At 34.2% G+C, this 24657-nt stretch overlaps 1 protein-coding gene across 10 annotated transcripts in view; it reads right to left on the minus strand.

Moving 5' to 3' along the window:
• ANKRD17 (ankyrin repeat domain 17) overlaps positions 1-24657 on the minus strand; it is a 165713-nt gene that overhangs the window by 75228 nt on the left and 65828 nt on the right. For 7 of the 10 annotated variants that reach the window (XM_055588777.1, XM_055588779.1, XM_055588776.1 and 4 more), the window contains exons 2-6: positions 13944-14097; positions 8890-9046; positions 4113-4260; positions 3707-3854; positions 2322-2555 (exon numbers count right to left, since the gene is read on the minus strand). In XM_055588777.1, coding sequence (XP_055444752.1) covers positions 2322-2555; positions 3707-3854; positions 4113-4260; positions 8890-9046; positions 13944-14097 — 841 coding nt within the window. Of the gene's footprint in view, positions 1-195; positions 386-411; positions 855-2321; positions 2556-3706; positions 3855-4112; positions 4261-8889; positions 9047-13943; positions 14098-24657 lie in introns of those variants that run through there. The other 3 variants (XM_055588778.1, XM_055588786.1, XM_055588788.1) reach the window with 3 other exon arrangements.

Genomic DNA, 24657 nt, shown 5'->3' on the forward strand with positions numbered 1-24657 from the left:
GAGCTTTAAGTTTCAATAACAAACTCACAGATGTTTTAGGAACAAGCTGTATGTAAGTTGGAAACTGCATATATAAAAATATCCTTGAAACAACACCATTTATATTTATCCATTTAGATATTAACATATATAGACACATACATATATATTCACAGTTTCAAATAATCGATAAACTTCAATTCACATAATGATTACCTTATGAGTAGTTACAAGGATTACCGATTATATTTTTAAAAGGACTTCAGATACCATGTAAGAAACAATAGAAAAGTTACTAATTTTTTCTCCAACTGTATCTGGAATGAGCTTCAGTCAATTCTCAATCAACTGGGAATGGAGGGAAGGACTGGATAGTGGAATCATAGTTAAAACTAAATTAACTTTGGTGAGTAAGTGTTGTATCTGCCATACCTTGTTTTTGCTAACAAATTATACTTCCTTCCTCTCTGTCATTCTCCCTTCCCAAAGTCCACATCAATGTTTAGTCCTGGCCTGAATTCTATCCCTTCCCCATCTCCTCCATGTCAATGGAGGTATCCTAGGAGACCTCACGAGAAATAGAGCAAAGTTAAGAGTGTGCACAGATCCCTGGAAGTAGTAGAAATGTTCTCCAGGAGCTCATTTCTTTATCCAGGTTCTTTAATAAAAGCCTGCAAGCCCTAACCTCAGCAGGATGGGGCTACAAGCAAAGCAGAGAGGGAAGAGCAGTTATATATAACCCCATCTCAATGCTCACTGGCCAGGTGGCTTTCAGTGATAAAATGGAGCCAGTTTTGCTTTCAAACTATTTGTGAAAAGGTGAGAGAAAGCCACCCAATCAGCCTGCCCTAGAGGCTGCCCCAAGGCTTAATTCCTCTCCTCACAATGAAGATCAACCTCTGCTTAACTACCAAACAGAAGTGGAGAACTAAGAGACCTCAGCTGGGCTTCCTAAGCACCCTTAATCTGAATTATCTGTAACACCAGATAATCAAAAGTCCTTGGGAGCCTATTTTAACATTTAACTTAAATTTCAGTCATTTATTTGTATAAGGATTATTTTAGCCATGTTTTTAACTGAAATTATTCCTAAAGACCTAACAAAACTTTGGCTGCTCTGAAATAGAAAAACAACATTGGGGCCAACACCAGAGTGAGGGAATCAAAGTCCTGGGTGCAAAATTTAAGGAGACATTCACTCAAAAGCTCGGAGAAGGCGATGGCACCCCACTCCAGTACTCTTGCCTGGAAAATCCCACGGACGGAGGAGCCTGGTAGGCTGCAGTCCATGGGGTCATGAAGAGTCGGACACGAATGAGTGACTTCCCTTTCACTCAAAAGCTAGTGGATATGAAGCTTCAGCCACTCAGAGTGAGTGCTTCCTTAAATTTTGTATTTTGCCTTTCAAGAGCTTTTTCTTGATGCCTCTAGGTCAAAAATGTATCACTTATTTTATGATAGAAAGAAGACACAGCTGCAGATGGTAGAAAACATTGAATTGAATGGCTATGCACATATAATATTTCATGAGATTTTCTTTTTGAAAAGTTTCTTCATTTATAGACATTTATCTGTCATAAAGGTTGATTCTGAAAAATATATGGCTCTGTGGCTATCATTTTAGAATCCAGAATCTAAATCATAGATAGCTGAAAATTAAATATTTATTCAGACAATTATCTTCACCCCCAAAATAAGATACTTTACTCTGTTACCGATATTTTCAGGTTGACTGATGTCACTTAGAAGACTATGTTACTAACCTCTTTGTACAACTATATCTGGGCAGGTAGATTCAATTTCAACCAGCTCTTCCTTTATTACACATGTTGATGATACTCTAAAAAATTGTTCTTTTGAATACAAACTGCCTTCACATCACTTATAATTTTTTTTCATATATCCTCACTTTCTTTTCCATTTTTCTCCTTCTTCATGATTACATACCTTCTTGTTAATAAATCGTTTTGATTTCCACTGCGTTTACTTTAAATTTACAGCCTAAATACGTCTGAATTCAATAGGATACTTTTGTGTAAACCAGTGAAAACACAAGCATAAACATTAAAAAGTACAATGCATATTAAAATTATGTTTCTGATAAAAACTGGGTCAATTACTATTTTTCATTGACAATATTTATAATATTGAATATTTTAAAAATTATATAAACTCCACATACTAAAAACTTTTAACCTCTGAAATACTTTAAACACTTTTATTTATAACATACTACATACTATTACCATCTTTTATTTTTTAAGTGAATAACCATACTACATGAACTGTCATTTCATGAGTTTAAAAACTTCATTTAAAAAAAAAAAGTTTTTTTACTGTACCTTTGTAGCAAGCTAATGTAAGGGCACTCTCTTTAAATTCATTGGAATGCGTATTAATGCCAGCCCCATTTTCTAGCAGCAATCTGGCTACTTCCACATGTCCAGCACTTCCAGCTTCCATAAGAGGAGTATGACCATTTTCATTATGGTCCTCAATACTAGCACCGGATTCCAAGAGCACCTTTACAACATCTACATACCCTCCAGCACAAGCATATGTAAGTGCTGTATTGCCTATTTTAATGAAGAAAAATAGACATTCAGATAAAATAGCAAAATAAAACAGATTTAGTATCAAAGAGAAAACTAACATAGGAGACTATAAAACTTTAATAAATTTAGCTATTACACTTATACATATAATTCTTTTCTTTATTACATTTTATCTTACTGAAACCAACTCCCTATTTTTTCCATTTCAAAATCAGGGTTAAACACATGAGGAAAATCATATACACTTATCACAACTGTAGGGTTATAAAAGAACTGAGCAATTCTGAAACAAACTTTTCTCATGAGAAAAAAGTCACATTCATTCTAACTTTAAATTTGAGAAATGTTTCCCAAAGTGTATTTGTTCTTTAGATTGCAATTATTCATCATATATAGATATACCTCATACTGGTCCTTTTAATCACACGTTGCTTTTACTACAACTTTAAACATCAATTAACTGGTAGTCAAAGTTAAAATAATTTCAAAAACATTCCCTCTTAATGATAAAAATTTCCCTTATAGAGGGGGTAAAAAAACTTCTGGGTAAAATAAGGATTCCTAAAACCTCCTCAAATCAGAACCTATATAGACCTTTAAAATTATTTAAAATATTTAATAAGTTTGAAAATCTTGCATGAAGGAAATGCACAAAATGTATTTTCATATATTTTAGAGCTTTGATACAAATTCATCTATGCCCAAGTTTGAAAGAAAAAAAAAATTGATTTAGATTAACATTCTATCTCTTGTGGAGCATAATGCCTTTGTTTTCCTCTAGGCCACAATTTAATAACACTAGACAGTGACACACCTACCTTCTACTCCATATCCTTCTTGTTCTTCTCCCTATCTTCCCTTCCCTTCTTCCCTGATAAATAGAAAACCTGTGTTTGGGAGGTGTGGCCTATACTTCTTTATTTCTAAGAAAATGGTCCGTCTAACCCAGTCAGTGTTTAATATAAAAGAACCAAGGCCAAGATAGCCCTCATACATAAAACAGGAGATATTTCATTCAAAACACATTGTATATACTTTAAGCATAATGCACAGATGTACACAAATCTACAGTACTGATAACTGCAAAAGTATCACTAATGAGCACTTTCATCTGAATTAATTACTAATAGAGGGTGTTAAGATTTAAATACTGAAAAAGAGGTATGCAAAACCTGTTGAAGACTGTGCATTGACATCAGCTTTATGAGCTAGCAGCAACTTCACAATTTTGACATGTCCTCCATTAGCAGCAGCCATTAAGGGTGTAATGTCACCTTTGATCCCCCTATCTTCCACATTCGCATGCATTGCCAACAAAACCTTACAAAAGAAAAAGTTGAAAGGATATTAGAAAATTATGTATTCATCAAAATTTCTTGAACATACATTTACATTAACACCTACCTAGTCATATTACAGAAAAAAGCCAATAAACAAAAATTATATCTAACAAAACTATTTCTTGAAATGAGCCTGATGGTTGATTTCATTTTATTTCCTTAATACACAGGCCAAATTTTGACAAAACAAACAAAACAAAACAAAAAAACCTGTGAGCTTTATTTTGATAATACAAACCTGTGCAAGCTCATAATATCCAGCAGAACAAGCTAAACAAAGAAGGCTCTCCCCTTCCTCGGTATGTTCATTTACACTTCGCCCTTCAATGAGTAACTTTCGCACAGCATTTACATCTCCTTCTGAACAGGCTTCTGCCAAACTGCGGCTATTAGGAGAAGAATATTATGATATCAGGATGTAAGAAAATAAAAAATTGCCTGGCATTAAGTATTGATTTTTGAAGTTAATCTGGACAGTAGCACTAAATAAGAATGATTATTTCAATATGACTCATAACAAAAAGAAAATAAAATGATTCAGTTCACTGAGTGGAGTGGGTAGCCATTCCCTTCTCCATGGGATCTTCCCAACCCAGGGAGTGAACTCAGGTCTCCCTCATTGCAGGCAGATTCTTTACTGTCTGAGCCACCAGGGAAGCCTGAGTTTTTAAAATCTACATATAAAAGTCACTCAATTAAAATTATCAACATTACAAACTGTTTTCAGTCATGTAGCTGAAACACAGTCTTATTTACTATTTGTAGGGAAAAAAAAAACCCCAAAGTTAAAAACATAAAATTGTATAGAAGATCACATGAAGAAAAATTTGAGTTACAACTATAGTTCTGTTTGCAAAGCTCAGCCCCTAGAAAAATTTTATAAAATTTAATGAAATGGATAAAACTTTCACTAATTATAAAGGCCTATCTGGGTTCTACAATTAAGTAAAAGGAAATGAGACAGGAAAGTTTTGAGCATATACTTTGGACTAATCTAGAAATAACTATGGTGCTGGAGAAGACTCGTGAGAGTCCCTTGAACTGCAAGATCAAACCAGTCAAATCTGAAAGAAATCAGTCCCAAATATTCATTGGAAGGACTGATGCTGAAGCTAAAGTTTCAATACTTTGGCTACCTGATGCGAAGAGCCGACTTACTGGAAAAGACCCTGATGCAGGGAAAATATGAAGGCAGGAGGAGAAGGGGATGACAGAGGATGAGATGGTTGGCTGGCATCACCGACTTAATGGACACGAGTTTGAGCGAGCTCCGGGAGTTGGTGATAGACAAGGAAGCCTGGATGCTGCAGTCCATGGGGTCGCAAAGAGTCAGACATGAATGAGTGACTGAACTGAACTGATAAATAACTGATAAGCAGATTCTTTTTTTTTCGAAGTATTTACTTATACCATCACATTTTGGGGAAGTATGAAAAACACGCAGGTAAGGCAAAGGCTTAATTCAAGCAAAAAGAGTCAAAGAAGTGGTAGAACAACAGAAAATTAGACTGAAAGTGTAAGTTTTTGCCCTGTAAATCGCCCATAAGAATTTCAATTATGGACATTTCTAAAGATGTTTTCACTTATAGATAAAATTCATTCTTAGCAAAACACTAAATCCAAGTCTCAATTAATATTCTCTTTATTTAAAATAAACCTCAATTCTTACAGCTTCTTATTAAAACATGGCCCTGCCACTTTAGGTACTAAAGGCATCCAAGGATAACCTCTTTTCCATTCCCCTACTCCCACTAAAACTCAGTTTCAACATCATCCTTGATCATGATTATGGTAAAGTCTCCTAAGCAGTCTCCCTGCTTTTACCCCTGCTCTCCTCCAGGCTTTTCAATGATGGTACCAGAGAGATCTTGTTTAAAAAGGGAAGTTGATCATGTTACTCCTCTGCTCAGAATCCTCCACCAGCTTCTAACCTTACTCAGAGTAAAAGTTAAATTCTTATCCTGTCCAGTGGGAGGATCTCATACTCCTTTTACTTCTCTGGTTTCATCACCTACTATTCTCACTCTTACTCTTTCCACTTTAGCCAAGTTGGATTTCATGTTTTTCATTAAATATGCTAGTTCGGCTGCAAGGCCAAGATTTATGTATCTGCTATCCCCCTGACAAGAGAACTTCTTTCAGGCACAGATCATTGCCTTTTCTCCAGGAGATCTTCCCAACGCAGGGACTGAACCCAGGTCTCCCGCGTTGTAGGCAGATGCTTTACCATCTGAGCCACCAGGAAAGTCCCAAATAACTCAATGTTATCTATTTCAAGTCTTTGCTAAAAAACCACCTTCTATGTGAGGATTTCCCTGATTACTCTATTAAAAATGCAACATGACCTCCAACCCCAAACACTACCTTAGCACTTTTCCATTCAATGTTTTCTGCCCAAAGTCCCTTGTTAACTGTACTGACCCTTGCCAAAGTGAAAGTCTTAAACAGCACTTAATAAGTTTCTCTTAATCTTGCATTTTACAGGCACTGACAGTCTCTAGACTCAGTGTTCTCTATCACCTTTAAGTAAGTTCAGGACAAATCCCTCCCACATGACATTTCCTGTAAAAAAAAAAGCACACTCTTTTCTCCCTTTCAGGTGATCTCGCATTCTTTCTTTGCCCCTCAGGCACATATTCTCCTCTATTTTCCCATTTGAACTTTCACTCCATTTCCTTAGGTGTGTTAGCTTTAAAACAGCCTTTCAGGAACTACTCTAGCAACAGCTGAAGTTCAAAACTTCCAAGCAAAATGTATGTTAAATTTGGTACATGGCTCCACACTTAACTAATGTAAAATCTGGCACCCAGCATCACTGCACTCCCCTTGGTTCTCAAACTTTGCTGAACAAATATGACTGTCACAAACATGCTCTACTGTTTTGCTGATCACTTCTAGTACTTTCAATGCCAAAGAATCAATGACTCTTTATTGTTCCTATTTCCCGTTTGAACTAGACTCTCCAAAGTGTTTAAAATCTCTTCTCTTGCCAGTCTCAGAAGGCACTACATTGAAAAACATCTAAAGAATATCAATAATATTGTAGGCTACTAAAACTGAATGGTAACTAAGGAACAGAACCTGAGGTTAACTAGAGTCAATCAATGAGAAGGATGGTAAAATAAATTAATAAAATGAATGAAGAATTAGATGAATGAAGACAGAGTTAAGAGAAACAGCAAATTCACACTCTTGCTAATATTATATAACCTCTCCTTCAGTCTTAAAAATACTATTATACAAAAGACAATTCTCGAATGTTATTTTTTATTCTCTAAATTCATACACAAAAGAATATTCCTATTTCCTCAACTGTTTAAAGGCAATGGCTAAAATGCAGTTGACCCCTGAACAACATGGGGGTGAGGGGTAACCACACTCCACTCAGTTGAAAATCTGCAAATAACTTAACAGTCAGCCCTCCATATATGTAGTTCCTCTGTATCTATAGTTCCTCTATATCTATATATTCAACCAACCACAGACTGTGCAGCAGTACAGTATTTATTATCAAAAAAATCCTGTGCTGGGAGTTCCCTGGTAGTCTATAGGTTAGGATTTGGTAGCCACTGCTGTGGCCCAGGTTTAATTCCTAGTCAGGAAACTGAGATCCCACAAGCTCTGCAGTGCAGCCAAAAAAAGAAATTAAAAAATAAACCTGTGTATAAATGGACCTGTGCAGTCAGACCTGTGTTGTTCAAGGGTCGACTGTAAACAAAATGGCTTAATGGCTTGTTTTTAATTAAAGGGAAAAAAAGAAGCCTTTGAGGAATCAAGACAGTAACATGTTATTAATGGTTCTTTTCCAGCTGCTTCCCTGGCATTATATTTTTAACTATACTATCCATAATTGTTTTATATACAAGATGACGTGATATTTTTTTTTTATTGCACAACATCATTAGAAAAACTTAATAGGCCAAGTCACAAAATATTTACTGAGTTCTTATTAAATGTGAAGTATTATATAAAAGGAACTATAGGATATAGAAAGGTAACATCCTTGGAACACAATCATATTCAAGTTATGGAAACTACATTTACAAAATTTTTGAACATTCAAAAACAAATAAAAACCGTCCCTTCAAAATGGTCAGAACTATGACATGACTTTCACTTTTCACTTTCATGCACTGGAGAAGGAAATGGCAACCCACTCCAGTGTTCTTGCCTGGAGAATCCCAGGCACGGGGGAGCCTGGTGGGCTGCCGTCTATGGGGTCACACAGAGTCGGACACGACTGAATGACTTAGCAATAGCAATGACATGAATGGAGAAGGAAATGGCAACCCACTCCAGTATTCTTGCCTGGAGAATCCTATGGACAGAGGAGCCTGGCAGGCTATAGTCCATGGGGTCGCAAGAGTCGGACGTGACTTAGCGACTAAACCACCACCACTACCATACACATGAAGTGGGCTTCCCTGGTGGCTCAGACCATAAAGAAACTGCCTTCAATGTAGATCAGGGTTTGATCCCTGGGTTGGAAAGATCCCCTGGAGAAGGTAATGGCAACCCACTCCAGTATTCCTGCCTGGAGAATTTCATGGATAGAAGATCCTGGCGGGCTACAGTTCATGGGATAACAAAGACTGGGACATGACTGAGCAACTTTCACTTTTTTTTTTCTCATGCACATGAAGTAGAAATCATTGACTTCTTTATCAGGAAAACATTAAAAAAAAAAGAAAACAAAATCTAAATCAGCAACAGGTCTTTTATAACATATTAGCTATGAAGTCAGTTTTGTAGTCAGACAGATAGGGGTGTTCTGGCTCTGCTACTTGTTATTTATTTGATCTTGATTAAGTTACTTCTTTTCAGTTTTTCATAAGTAAAATGGAAATAAAAATAAAATCTATACCTAAGTTTTTTTTTTAGTATAAACAAGGTATCAAATGTAAAGTGGTTATTTAGTACAGTGTCAGGCACAAAATATATGCTCAGTAAATGTTAGCTTTTTTATTATCTTTAAGAAAATATTTTTATACTGATCACAGTAGAAATATACTTACTTGTCCGACTGCCCTGCATTTGCTGTGCTTTCAGCTCTCATGCGAGTAAGTGCAGCAGCAGCTTCATCCAACGCACAACTAACAGATGACGTCAACCTCCGAAGCACTTCAGGATCTGCAAAGGCTTTACCATCAGCCGTAGATAATTTGCCTATTCCTATTATATTATTTTCACACCAATTTGGATATACCCAAAAGGAGAAACAAAGCAAAATTCAAGTTACTTAACTATTTATGTTAACTTCCAAATGATATAGTGGATAGATATATATTGCCTGGCTAGAATCTTGGGAAAGCACTGTTCTCCAACTGTCTAATAATCTTACTCCTTTTATGTAGTCCATACATGCTCAACTCTGTGACTCTCTGGTTCTAGAAATGGGTCGCTGGTATTTGCTGGAACAACTGGGTATCCATAGAGGTTTGCTATACATTAGAAGAAGAACCTATGTTTAAAGGTTGCCAAATTGCCAAGTGCTATTTAGCCACTTTTATCACCACAAGGAGAAAAAGACTACCCAAAATAAGTCAATATACAGGAGAGCAGAGAAATACAAAGGAGATATTACTGATAAAGTTTTATTTGATTCATTGATTCTAGCAGTGCCAGAAGCTAGCACCAACCCCATACTTTTGGTATATGGCCACTTTAGCTTAAGAATATTTAGTTGGGCTACTACCACTTGTGACCAAAAAATGGACTGAAAAGACACTACAGGCTACATAAAAGATAACCTACCTGTGAGTATCTATTTGCTTCAAATTACAACTACAACTTAACACACACACCCAAAATCATGTCTAAAAGCATCATGTCTAAAAAAGACAGTTAGAATAGCAAATTTTTTTTTAAGTTTCAAAAACAGAAATGGTTAGTTACCATGTGCATGAGACATAACTTGTTGCTATTCTAGATATTACTATAAAGCAAGCTGATCTCTAACTTAGTTACTATTCTAACTCAGCAGTGCTTAATACAGGCTACCCATCAGTGAAGGCTTTCAAGAATTCAGATGTTGAGCTCTCCTATATCTAAAGATATAATTCAGGTAAAAGTGAGGCCTAGGGATCTACATATTTTAAAAACTCTTAAGGAGATGCTGATGTACAGCCAGGATTTAAGAATCTTTGCTCTAACTTGAAGATAAAATATCTAATGTTATAAGGGATATTAAGGAACCCCACTACATAACACATGGTTCATAAACAAAAAGCATTACTGTCATTTGGCAATTTGTTAGAAATGCAGAATCTCAGAACCCAAAATTACCAACTGATAACCTACATTTTTAAAGAAGACCCCTAAATGATTCAAATATAAGTTTTTAAAGAAACTATTTAACTAAGACACAGACCAAAAAGATGTCCCAAATGATGATAATAAACATATTTGAGCAGATTTCTTTTAATAGTGGAAAGACTAAAAAATATCATATAAGTTTGTATTTGAAGTTTATAAAAAGTTTACATGCATTTGCTTTCCTTTCTGAAAAATTCAAGATATGAAATATAACATCTTATGGAATAAATCTGGCAAGAAGCCTTTCTGATTTTAGATGTAACAAATGTAAGGAGCAATCAAATTAGTGTCTGTTACAATCAAGATGTACAGAGAATAAAAGCAGTCTTGGTTTGATAAGACAGATACCTACTGTATAATTCCTATTACTAATACCAAAAGCCAGCTATAGTCTAAACCTGCTATAGTAGTATTTAGTCAATAAGACATCTGTGGTTAGTTAAATATCCTAACATTATTAAGACCAAGCTTACAGATGCATTCTCACAGGAGAGAATTAGCCCCAACATTTCAGCCAGCTCTTGCTGGCTATTTAACAACCGTTTGTCAACGACAGCAAAAAGAACCGTTAAACAAGAGAATATATCTGGATCAGGAGAAAGTAATTTCCGTTTTAAAAAGAAATAACATTGAGAACAAAATATTCTATATTAAATTTTTATGGATTTCTTGTATCTTCATAAGATATCTATTTTATAAAAATAACTAGGAAGTAATCTAAGAAATATATAGCAACCTTTCAAATAAATAATGATTGAAAATTAATCTCACCATTCTGGATTACTGTGATCTTTTTTACTAGTCTTATTCAATTATTAGATATTAATCAGTTGAGATCAAATAAAACATACATGACCAGATTATTTTTTCCAAGTTAGGACGTTTAATCAATTGAACAACAGAACCATATAACTTCAGAGAAAAGGTGAATTAAAAGATTAGATTTCTTATTTCAAGATTATTTTAAGATAATTATTTCTGCCCTTTTTCTTCTTAGAACTTACTCAGAGGAAAACTAAAATATAACAGGAACTTCATCTTTGATAAAACTAGAAGTTTATAAATCAAAGCTAATATTAATGAATACAAAGTAAAGACGAGATGTAACTGACTTGGCAAAACAAAGTAAGCAGAACCATAGATAATCAAGAGAAATAAGGTGATCGGCCCTGTAGCTATATACAGGTTCCAGGTACAAGGGTAAGGTTTGGGTTGGAAAGCAGAGAGACTGGCTGAACTCCTATGAGGAGCATTTAGACATTTAAGACTCCATCCACAAACTGCACAGCAGATGACTGTTCTCTAAATAAACTAAACCAGAAAGACCCTGGGCTAGGACACATCAAGTATAGACGAAGAAAAGATAATACTAAACTGAAAATGAGGATCAGATGAGCATATGCATGATAAACAGTGAGATCCTTGGCCCCCTTTCTACTCTCAGCTCTCAAAACGCTGGCAGCCAGCATTTCACTAGACAAAAATGTGTGTGTGTTGTGTGTTAGTCACTCAGTCATGTCTGACTCTTGGACTGTAGCCCACCAGACTCCTCCATCCATGGGATTCTCCAGGCAAGAATGCAAGAATGGGTTGCCATTCCCTTCTCCAGGGGATCTTCCCAACCCAGGGATCAAACTCAGGTCTCCTGCATTGCAGGCAGATTCTTTACCATCTAAGACACCAGGGAAGCCTAGACAAAAACAGGCAAGAAATTAAACAGCCACAGAGAAAAGACTTAAAGATATTGACATCTGGGGTTTCAAAGAAATGGAGTGGCTTCTGTACAATCATTGGTATACTAGGGATTCTAAAATGTTCCCAAGAATACCCAGCTCTGGTTTACACACTATATATAATCTTTGGGACTGTGAATTTGACAGATTTTTATCCTCATGATTAGCTTCACTGATAGCTCAGCTGGCAAAAAATTCACCTGTAATGCAGGAGACCCCAGTTTGGTTCCTGAATTGGGAAGATCCACTGGAGAAGGGATAGGCTACCCACTCCAGTATTCTTGGATTTCTTTGTGGCTCAGCTGGTAAAGAATCCACCTCCAATGCAGGAGACCTGGGTTCAATCCCTGATTGGGAAGATCCCCTGGAGAAGGGAAAGGCTACCCACTCTGGTATTCTGGCCTGGAGAATTCCATGAACTGTATAGTCCATGGGGTTGCAAAGAGTCAACATGACTGAGCGACTTTCACTTTCACTTTTCCCATGGAATAGCTGACCTGAAGATAACAAGGTTATCTGGGTGGGCCTGACCCTATCAAACATGACCCCAGGAAGAGCAAAGAAATTTCTATAGCTGGTTGGAAAAAGAAGTCAGAGATTCAAAGCACAAGGATTCTTCTACATGCCATGTTGATATGAAGATGAAGGAAATGTGGACAGTCTCAAACAGGTTTGCTATACAAGAGAGCAGTTGCAGTTGACAGTCTGTACAAATATCAAGATTTCAGTCCCACATTTCCAAGGAACTGAATTCTGCTACCAACATAATAAACTTGGAAGTGAATTTTCTTCTATAGCCTACAGATGAGAACTCGGCTTAGCTGATATCTTGATTGTTAGCTACTGTAAAGAAAACGGGAAAAAATGGGAATAAACACAAAGATGAGAAAAACAAAGCAACTATTAGCATTCTATAAAAAGGAATTCTATCTCCAAAGATAGCTCCTTTCAGCTGAAATCTACCTTCATGTAGCATCTTTAAACCTGGTTTTGCCTCTTCGGACAAGAGAAAACAAACAGCTCTCTTATATTCAATTCAAGTCTCTTCATCTTCAGGAGAATCATTCCCTGTTACTCTTATGACATATTTTTAAATAATTTCACAATTTTCATTTCCCTCACTTTACAAGGTTTTAAAAACAGTGTATGACGCAAAAAGTGGAAGGAATTATACACAGTCAATTCTTATTATTCATGGTAATTATGTTCTGTAAAATCACTGGGAACACTCAATTAATGAATACTCTTCCAAAAGGAAATACAGGGCTAGGTGCCTGAAAGACTCTGGCCTGAGCATCTGCATTAACCAGTCAATACATAAGCTCGTTTCATGTGTGTTTTTAATATATTATACTTGATTCTTTAACACTGAACTCACAGGCAACAGCACTGTAACTTGAGCTGAAAAGGCTTACCTAATACACCTATTTTCTCCACAAGGCACATCACAGCCTGCTCACATTTAGAACACTAGAGAACACTTCAGCATTATACTTGGGAGCCATTTTAAACAGTGAAATTACCAACAAAAGGCACAAAAATGTGGAAAATGTAACCCAAAGTAGATTGTGGAAAGGACACTTGATTATGAGAGCTGACACAAGAAGGCAGAGAGCATCATCTCAGCAGAAAACATGCACATAGAATATATCAAAAGTTTCACTGTTCTGTGCATTTCTATGAAAGACAGAAAGTGCTGTGAGTATTAATATGGGGATATAAATACATTTTATGAAGTGGATGAATGTGCAAAACTAGAATTCAAGATGAATATAAACTGACCGTATATGAAGTTTCTGTTTATAAGGTTTACAGTAACCTGTCAATTGTATTCTGGCAATGAAAACGTGCTTTCATGAAATGTTCCATGTAATTCTCCAGAAAGTAGTCCTTAACTTTTATCAATAGTCTTATACTAAATATCTAAGATCATATATTTATAATAACTAGAATTTTTAAGAGTCATATGAACTTTGGAAAATTAGGTAGGCTTATTATATATGTAGAGTTTGCAGACTTACCTGCAGCTTCTAGTAAAGCTTCCAGTCTAGCTTGTGTTTCTGGATCTACTGTCCTGAGGTCTGCACCATCAGCAGTACCTGACAAAAGTAACTTGGAAGCCGTTTCCAGCATTGGATTTTCCAAATCATCTTGATCCAAAATGAAAGACTCCACCTAGAAAACAAATACCAAAAATGGAAGGAAGGGAGAAATGAAAGGAGAAAAGGGAAGTGGGAAGAGAAACAAACAGAAGAAAAAGGAAGAAGAGAGAAAAATATTTTAACTTCAGTATCAATGATAAATACAATGCAATCCTAAATAATTTCAATGGAATATATAAGCCCACAGTTCAAAGTAGAAAATTAAATTTGTAGAATATTTTAAGAATGTATTATTCATATCATATGTAATCTATTTGTTTTCCTTACTGAAATCATAGGTGTTCGTCTATTTTCATGGGGGAAGGGTAGCGCATGAGGGAGGTCATGATGTTAATACTTAGTTAGACATGTTTGACTGCAGTAGAAGACTTAAATCAGCTATTCTCAAATCTTTTGTTCTCAGGACACCCTTATACACCTATGAAGTACTGTACTGCTCCCAAAGACTTCCCTTAGGGGTTATATTTACTAATATTTACCGAATTCAAAATCAAACTACAATATCAAAGTGTTAGTCGCTTCAGTCATGTCCAATTTTGTGACCCCATGGACTGTATAGCCTGCCAGGCTACTCTGTCCATGGGATTCTCCAGGCAAGAATACTGGAGTGGGTTGCCATTTCCTTCTCCAGCAATATCAAAAATCACATCATTAATATCACTACTGGTTTCATTACAAAAGTTTTTAAGTACTGCAAAGCTGTGAAGCTCAGGCAAATAAAACTTCCGAAATTCTAATTTGTGCCTGTAAGCTTAATTTTATCACTAATAACAAATACTGACTGTTTTCCTTAAAGTGATAGGCTCACTTCGATCATTTTTGAGAACATTTGCCAAATGTCTTAAGTTTGATAGACATAGTGTGTCTGTCAGTGGTAGTGCTTTATGTGTACGTCCCATTTTATCACATAATAACATTAATAGGATATGTAATCATATATGGAGATTTCAAAAAATCAATATTTACTGCTTTATCAAGATTATTCTTCAGGTGAAAGTGGCTTTTTAATTTTATAACTCTGAGTATATGGTAATGATAAATACAATGATACTAGTATAATTTGATGCCATGGCCTTAAGAGGCCAGCAATTTTACCTACTATTGCTTTTGTATCATCAGTGCAAATAAATCAACCCAGTAAAAAGGCAAGTAACATATTAGTATAGTGATGAAAACAATTTTGACCTTTTGAACATTCTAATTGATTTCTGAGAACTTGAGAGGGCTGCAGATCATACAATGAGAACCACTGATACAGTAACATATACCAGACTCAATGAAAAGAAATGTAAAGAATTAGAAATAGCAGCTCTTAAGACTTTTAAGGGAAAAGTTTTATTTTGACATCCCTTGTCATACTGCAACTTAAGAATATGTAGAAAGATGTATTTTTTTTTTTTTTTTTTTAGTTTGCTGATAAAAAGGTGATAGTTATTATATAAAATATCACTAACATATTTGGGTAAAATTTATTTCACAAGTTTAAAGCACTTTTAACACTGTAATAACTAAAATGAAATAAATTCTTAACCAATATAACATCAGAAACTCTGTATCATTCCATCTTTGAAAGTCACCTGTTTAGCAATCAGACATAAATCCTATTTTTAATCTATACATATTTAATACTGAATGTTAAATTTGGGGGAGATAATGTTTCTTTCAAAATTTCCCTTAAGCCAATACAGTTTAATATGAAATAATATTTCATATTTCTAATATTTCAAATATAAATACACAGAGAATAGTCTGAAAATAATCTCTAAATCTTTGAAAACTTTCCAAAACTTTGCTGTACAGTAACTTTAAAAATCTATAACAATTGCTATGATGGGTAGGAGATTAAAATAAACAACTTCTTAAATAAACTTTAAATTATTTATAAAGGAAGCAGTGAAAGCTTAAGTGTTATATATTAGAAAGTGGACTTTTCACCATGGTTTGGTCATAGAAATATGTGATTCAAAATTTAAGCATGGTAAAAACTATGTCTTTTTATCTTTAACCATGGTTCAGAATATGAGTCTTTCTAGAGAAAACATTGCATCCCAATGATATTTTCTCTGTTAAAGTATCTACAGGTTTTCAATACAATAGAAGACAAAAAAAAAAAAAAAAAGGAGTAAATAACCATGAAAAAAATGTACATAGGTAAAATGAACAGATGAAAAATTAAATATTTCAAATTAATGTTTTAGAAAACAAAATATATCAAAGAGCAGTGAAAGTGTGTTAGTCACTCAGTTGTGTCTGACTCGGCAACGCCATGAACTGTAGCCTGCCAGGCTCCTCTGTTCATGGAATTCTCTAGGCAAGAATACTGAAGTGGGTAGCCATTCCCTCTTCCAGGGGATCTTTGTGACCCAGGGATCAAACCTGGGTCTCCTGCATTGCAGGCAGATTCTTTACCATCTGAGCCAAAGAGCAGTGCAGAGTGCCAAACCAAAAGTACAGAGAAAAGGTACTAAAACTGTTCAAAGGAGACAATGCATGCAAAAAAAAAAAATATAAAGGCATTTTGACCAAAATAACTAATTGGTATAAGACAAAAGGAGAAGGAATACAGTATTGGTAGACAAACATAAAATTTCTACATGCTAGAATATAGGATTTACTATAGGAAAAGTCAGAAAGTTACAAATTAGACCATAGAAGGTATTAAATCTCAATCAAAAGCAATTTCCTGATATAAGGTCCCCTTATGCCACACCTCATCTTGACTAAGTTTGGTGAAAATTTACTAAGAAAAATACACCTCAATCTTTTCATGAGGCATACTAAATGCAGAAATATGTTTTATTAAATCAATTCCATGAAAGTTCTTTTTTTGGCTATGCAACTTGAAGGATCTTAATTCCCCAGCCTAGGAATTCAATCTGTGCACTCAGCAGTGAAAGCCAGGAGTACTAACCACTAGATCCCAAGAAAATTTCCATCCATAAAGTTCTTACAGGGATTTCCCTGGTGGTCCAGTGGTTAAAAATCCCACCTTCCAACACAGGGGATTCAATCCCTGGTTGGGGAACTAAGATCCTACATACAGAAGAAGGGGGAGTATCTAAGCCCTAGCCACCAGAACTACCGGGTCCATACGCCGCAACTAGAGAAAAGCCTGTGTGCCACAATGAAGAGCCCACATGCTGCAACTAAGACCCCACACAGCCAAATAGCTAAATCAATGTTTTTGAAAGCTCTTACATTGATTTTTAAATTTTAAAGCCCACTATTTTTTGTTGTTGTTGTTGTATAATCTCTAAGTTATGTCTGACTCTTTTGTGACCATGGACTTGTAGTCCTTCAGGCTTCTCTGTCCATGGGATTTTCCCAGGCAAGAATACTGGAGAGGGTTCCCATTTGAGACTCCAAGGGATCTTCCCAACCCAGGGATCCAGCCTTGACTCTTGCTTGGCAGGCGGATTCTTAATCACTGACCCACCTGGTAACCCCCTACTATTTTTACTATGTGAAGAACCTGGTATTTTAAAAAACAGTAGATTCAAATGCCTATGAAATGCTCTATAAATTTTAAAAGGCATACGATAAAGAAAACAGGAATGGATGTCTATTATATCCTGCCCTACCTCCCAATTTATGAAAAAGAAACTAATTTCAAGGATACCATCAGGATCTAAAGACCTAGGTACCATTACTGCTTCATTTGCTACCTATGAGAGCTAAGCAAGTTATCTCATCCATCTCTAAACACTTTTTCTGCATAATTTTGTTATAAATTTTGACTAAGATATATATATATTTTGTCTATCTAAACTCCACAGAAATAGGAATTTGTTTGGAGCGCTGGTATGGAGCCACTAGAATGATGCCTATCTCATTGTGAGGACTCAAATCATTCTTGAATAAATAAGAGATGGTTTGAGGCTCCTTTCTTTTCAGATTCTAAAAGGTTGTAGTGTATTTGGAGAAGGGAGAGGTAGTTATATAAAGGTATATTTTCTAGACACAGAAAAGTCAAGTATTAGGTAGCAGGTATGACAAAATGCTATATTCATTGATATATTAAATACACTTTTATTACCATCTTTGAGTAAGAGATACTGCTGTTTACTATCACATGTGTAAAATTAGGCCTTGTATCTAGGAACTTACTTCTTTAAGGTGAGAATGAAACAATAACAATAATACAGAGTAGAAGTGCATAAGGTAAAGAGAGAAAGAGAAAAAAAGCGTCATAGGAGTTCTGAAGAGGAAGTAGAAGACAGCTCCTTCCTTTAACACCAATTCTCTTCCTACCTGAAAAGATTATTGAACAACATTATAGAACATGTAGATATAAGGAGATGCAGTCACAAAAATACAAAAATAAGTAACTCTATTCAAATGTCAACTAAGTTATGGGCATACACCTCCTTAACATGTCCTTAGCTAAGGAAACTCAGATTAAAAACCAAAATATAATTAGGCTAGATTCAAACCTAACTCATTTTTATCATATTATTTCTATAGAAAAAATTCATTTTCAATCACAGCTAAGTTCTGGAACATTAAAAATGGTTTGAATAATAAATTCACATAAATATTCTGAAACTCCTTAGATGAAAAGTATAAATAACTTTCATGAAGAGGGGAGAGACAGAAGGAAATGAATGTCCTTATTAAATTCATTCTTCCCTAAAGAAAATAATCTGTCAAAGTTATCGATATTCAAAGCATGACAATTTAAATTATATCTAAACTACTTTGGATGTGCGATTTTGTCTAGCTGGATATTTTATAAAATGGTGTATGTGCATCAAATTCTTGTCTAATGCAAAGAACAAAATGCACAAGTCTTAGAAATCACCATCAAAATGTAATAGTCTTAGAAATTGCCAGGTTCAGTTTATTGCTACAGATGAGGAAACAGAAGCACAGGATCTGTATTTAAACAGCAAGTTTCTAAACATCTAAGAAAAAGAGATCAGTTATACAATTAACAAGTTCCAATATTCTTTCTACCAGTAAAAGAGGCTGTTGTTTCACTTTGCTCTAGAAAAGCTAACTTTAAATTCCGTATTTAAGGGATAAAGCTGCCATCACCTGAACCCAATGTTCAATTAAAAAAAGTGAGACAACTAAACATTATATGCCCCTGATTTATGCAACATAAAATATACAGTACCTCCTATGAAGTGCTGTTGCCTCCTTGAATTAACTTCTAGTTTATAAAAATTATTAAGGCAAGTATCTGGAACAAATTAAATTGGGGCTTCTCAATCTTGGCATCGCTGACATTATGAGCCAGATAATTCTTTGTTGTTGGGAGCTGCCCTACACGCTTCAGGATGTTTAGCAGCATCCCTGGCCTCTACCCACTAGGTGCCAATAGCAATCCTATCACAGGTTGCAACACCAAAAGTATCTCCAGACAGTGCCAAATCTCCCCTTGGAGGAAATAACAAAAACCAAAAATTCTAGGGATGGGAAGTTGAGAACCACTGAGTTAAACAGAAGCAAACAAAAACAACTAAAATATAGAATATGTTGTAAAAGAGAGAGAAAGACAGTAAAAGGGAAGAACTGTTCTAAATTAGAGACATTCCAGAGACATACCAGCAAAATAATATAGACCTTATTTGAAATTTTCAAGGCAAATGAAGAAATCTGAATATGAGTTGGTATGGTATAGTATAAAGGAATCACTCTGGTTAGGTAAGAAACTGCTTCTATATTTTAGAGATGCATGTTGGGAGTATACACAAATACTGTCAGGAATTTGCCATAAAGTATTTCAGGAAAACAAAAGTTGAGTAGCAAATTCTTAATAATGCTAAATCTCTGAAAAGGAGATTTACAGAGGTTTTATTTCACTAGTCTTTATACTTTTGTGTACATTAAATCCTTTTAGTTTTTAAAGTTTCAGGGTGATGTTTTACTACAGATGTTGCTTGTGTTTAAAAAAAATTACTGAAAAGTAATACTATCCAATTAACAAAGTATTTTTTTACTTTCTTCTCAAAATAAACTGAACACAAATGCTTAACAATAAAAGCCAAAGTCTTTTTAACAATGGTCAGCGGTGAATGAATTTGTTAATGCTATTAATGGAAGTCCTAGTCCTTGAATACTCAAAACACAAAGTCACATGAAAACATGGAAATAAAGGGTCATCTGGACCGATTGTGAACATTAGCATAACATTTCAAACTAACTCCTCTTCAGAACAAATATATTATCACTGCTATATTAGAGAAAACAGTCCATTTTATAGTGTAATAAACTAGTATTCACGCCAAAGAATAAAGTGAAAGTGAAAGTGTTAGTCCCTCAGTGGTGCCTGACTTTTTGTGATCCCATGGACTGTATAGCCCACCAGGCCGCTTTGTCCATGAAATTCTCCAGCCAAGAATATTGGAGTGGGTTGCCATTCCCTTCTCCAGGGGAACTTCCCAACCCAGGAATAGATTCCAGGTCTCCAGCACTGTAGGCAGATTCTTTACCATCTGAATCACCAGGGAAGCCAAAGAATAAGAATATAGTATATTCTGATTAACTAGATATCATATTTACAAATTCCATTCAATTTAACAAATATTCACTGCCAATTACATACTATGCGCAAAGTAGTAGGACAGCCAAGGGAGAATGGTAATACAAAATGATTTTTTAACAATCAATGCCTCCCACAAATATTATATAAAAAAGGCAACTCTAAAGGCAACTTTATGTACAAATAGCTAACTGTATCAAACAAGATTGGAAAGTAGTACTAAACAGATGCTAATACAGAGACTGTAAAGAGGAAGGAAAAAATATTTCCAAATGAAAATAGTAAAAAAGAATAATGCTTAAAGAAGATGTAGCCTTTCAGTATTATGCGGAGAAGTCCACAGTTTATATGGTAGCTTCTGAAGGGTTTAAGCATTAAAACAGTGTTTTAGAAAGAGGCCATGTGAAAGATGGTTTTAAACATACAGGACAACAGACATAAAGAAACTAATTAGGAATTATCAATCATTTAATCAATATATCAAATGAAAGATTATGCAAAGTGGGGATAGGAAAAAGAGTCAGTCTTAAAAGAGTAAACATAATTTAAAAAAGGAGAATGCTAGCAACTACAGAATTTGGATATCTTGAACTTTAACACTCCCATCCTCCTATGCCATCACTATCTCAATTTATTACTGTTTTTGTTGTTCTGAAAACTACCCTCCACTTATCATTGAATGTCAAGCTGGTAACCTGAATTTCAAGATAATAATAATATCAAAAGGTCACACATAAACAGGTGAATATAAAAAAAAGACTAATTTGAAATTTTGTAACACTGATTGAGTAATTCTTAATAGTTTACACTATATCTTTGAAACAAGCCCAGAGAAACATAGTACGTGTTCTTCTTAGTTCTTTGAATACAGATTTATTATACATAAAATAAGAAATATATAGTCATCATAATTATTCTCTTCCATACATGATCCTGAAGCCTAATAAAAATTTCTTTGCTCTGTATTTTTTATGGTCTTAAATAGGGTAAAATCCAGCTAAAATAGTACAATTCTTAATAAAGACTAAACTATTCCAAAATTAGTATATTTGGGATACACTTTTCCAGTAGTAGTAGAGTCACTGAACACTGATTTACATATACATTAAAATAACATAAGAAAATAAATAAGAGCCCACTTAAAAGTCCCTGGAAAAAGAATATCAACAAAGAGCCTGACATTATGGTACTGGTATCTTAAGATAAAAATAAATAAAACTGAAGAAAATTTGACTAAAATAAATTTAGCTTTCAAAAGTCTATTCATTGATTTATGATTGATTAATATCTACATTCTTTCATTCATACTTATCTATCCTTCTAATAAATTTCAGTCAGGACCTGGGAATATGCTAAGAATCAGTGGTATAAAGAAACACAAAGCCCAGTAGTACAACATGATTTCTTTTCTTATGCTTCAAAGTACTTATCTGCCTGCAATAGCTCACTATGAAATTACAACAGTTTAGTGTGAAAATTTGGAAACTATAAACTTTATAAAGTGGACAAATTATTAATGGTTAAAATAAGTAAAAATTCTATGGAATTCTCATATCTAGAGTTTGTAAGTAGATTTTTTGCTAACAGAATTAAAGATACATATTATTTCAAGGATTTCCTTAAATCCAATAACAACAGTACAAAACAATTTAGTTATAAATTTAGCCTACTTCTGGTATATATCATTATTCATCAATTATCACAAAAAGAGCCTCAAAATAAAACAATTTCTTGTAAAATGGCATTAAAATGTACATGCAAATATACATACACATACAGATTAAACACACACACACATACAGATTACACACACACACACACACACACACACACACATTACACACACACCCCCCCTAGAGTCATAACCTGGTAAAATTTACTTCTCAAATACAAAACTAAATGCTAGAAGACAATCTGAAAAGAAGTGAAGCACAATTAATTTTTAAAAAATTCTAAACTGTAGAACAAAATAATTTTTAGACATGCAAGTACTTTTAAAATTTAAAAACCACAAACAGTTCTGAATTTAGAGAATTTATGCCTTCATCAACTAAAATGAATCCAAGAAAAGGACAGCCAAGAAATCATAAGACCAAGCAGTTAAAAAAGAAATTAGTAGAATATAATTTATTGTTAACATTTCAGATAGTTTTTAATAAAAAAGGAAGCAACTAGTTACAAATACTGTTTAAATTCAATCAAATGCCTTCTGAAGAACAGGAAGAAAACATTTTTCAAACTGGGAGGGAAACAATTTTAAAAACTCAAATTCAGTTAAACACAAGGGGGACAGGTTGTGGGATAATAAGAAAATGCATCTTTGTCATTAATTGTTGATGTTAGGAAAAAAACCAAAAACCCAAAGACTAACTTAATATAAAAGAGAGTGGAAAATCTTATAGATTAGGATTTAAATAAGAAAAAAGGAAAAAACTCAACTACATGGTACTACAAGAGAAAAAAATCTAAAATATTTTGTCATAAAAGTTAAAACAGAGGTGTAAAAAAGCAATCTTAATCAAAGGTGCCATTATTAACATGAATAAAGGAAGAATTCAAGGCAAAACATACTACATAGAAAAAAAAATTTATAATAATAATAGATACAATATACTGGGAGTGTGTGACAGCTCAACTTCTACGTACCCTGACAATGCAACACAGAAACATATAAAGTAAAAATATTAGAAACTTAAGCAACTTGAAAATTCACGCAACTTAGTGGGAAACTTTCCAAATACCTATCAGAAAATGAGGAAATCAAGTAGACAATACAGGTATGGGCAATTCAAAAATAGAATTAACAAACTATACTTATATTTCATAGTGAAACAGAACTTAGTATATCATATGAACAAAGAACATAGTCTTTGAAAGCAAATAAAAACCTGATTATATCTTAAGCAAAGGAAAATCTCAACAGGTTTTTTTTTTAAAATAACACAGGCTACATCCGAGGTCCATAAAGCTAAAGGAAACTAAAAATTATCAATAAAAGGATAACACTACACTTGAAAATTTTAAAAGAAAAGAAAATAACCTACTAATGAACTCTTAGAATATAGAGAAAGTGAAAACTAACATTGTGAGCGTATCATTTCAAATGGAATTGGTCCCAGCAATTCTTAAAGAAAAATTTAAAGCCTTAAATATATTCAGTATAACACAAAAAAGGTTTAAACACATAAAAAGTTTCAAAAATAAAATACAAATAAAAATATACCAATATAACTTACAGTGATAAACATAGAAATGAAGAAATTCAGAGATACAAAAGTAATAAATAAAACCAAACACTACTTCTTGGGTAAGTCTGACAAGAGAAACAGCCTTTAACAAGTCTGATTATGGAAAACCAGAGAATAAAAAATACAAGGAATCATTAAAATTAGAGAACTAAGCACAACTGATACATCAGTAAATGGGAAAGTCTAAAAAAAAATGGATGATTTTCTAAGAAAAGAAATCATCAAAATTACCTCAAGGAAAGGCAGAAATGTAATAGAATATATCCACAGAAGAAACCTTAACAATAGTTATACATCTACCTTTCAGAAGGAACATAACATTATTATATTATTTACAAAGTTAATTTGGCAGTTGTATAAAAAGTACAGTGCACAACACATACATGAAAGGGGATCGAGAAAACATGAAACACAGTCACATGTGATCTTCCCCTACCTGGAATGCTCTTGCCAATGCTTTCACCATTGTTCAGGTCTTAGTTTATATTTTACCTTCTCAGATAATAATATCAGAGGTACTGTCCTCATTTCTCTACCACACCATTCTCTTTATTTCCTCCACAGTACTACCATAGTCTAAAATTATCTTGTTCTTGAGTACTTGCTTATTATCTCTCTTCTCCATTTAAAAAAGAGAGGAACCAATCAGACTTACTCAGCGCTATCACCAGTTTGTGGCAAAGTTCCTGGCACAATGCAATACAATATTACAAGTATCCAAACACTTGCTGAATAAATACTAAAAATGACAAACACCATTACCAATATTAGGCAAATATATTAACGTAATACACTACATTAAACTGCTAGAGGTGAAAAGAATATGTATCATCTTAAC

This window comes from Bubalus kerabau, chromosome 7 (genome assembly GCF_029407905.1).
Source record: "Bubalus kerabau isolate K-KA32 ecotype Philippines breed swamp buffalo chromosome 7, PCC_UOA_SB_1v2, whole genome shotgun sequence".
Classification (NCBI taxonomy): domain Eukaryota; kingdom Metazoa; phylum Chordata; class Mammalia; order Artiodactyla; family Bovidae; genus Bubalus; species Bubalus kerabau.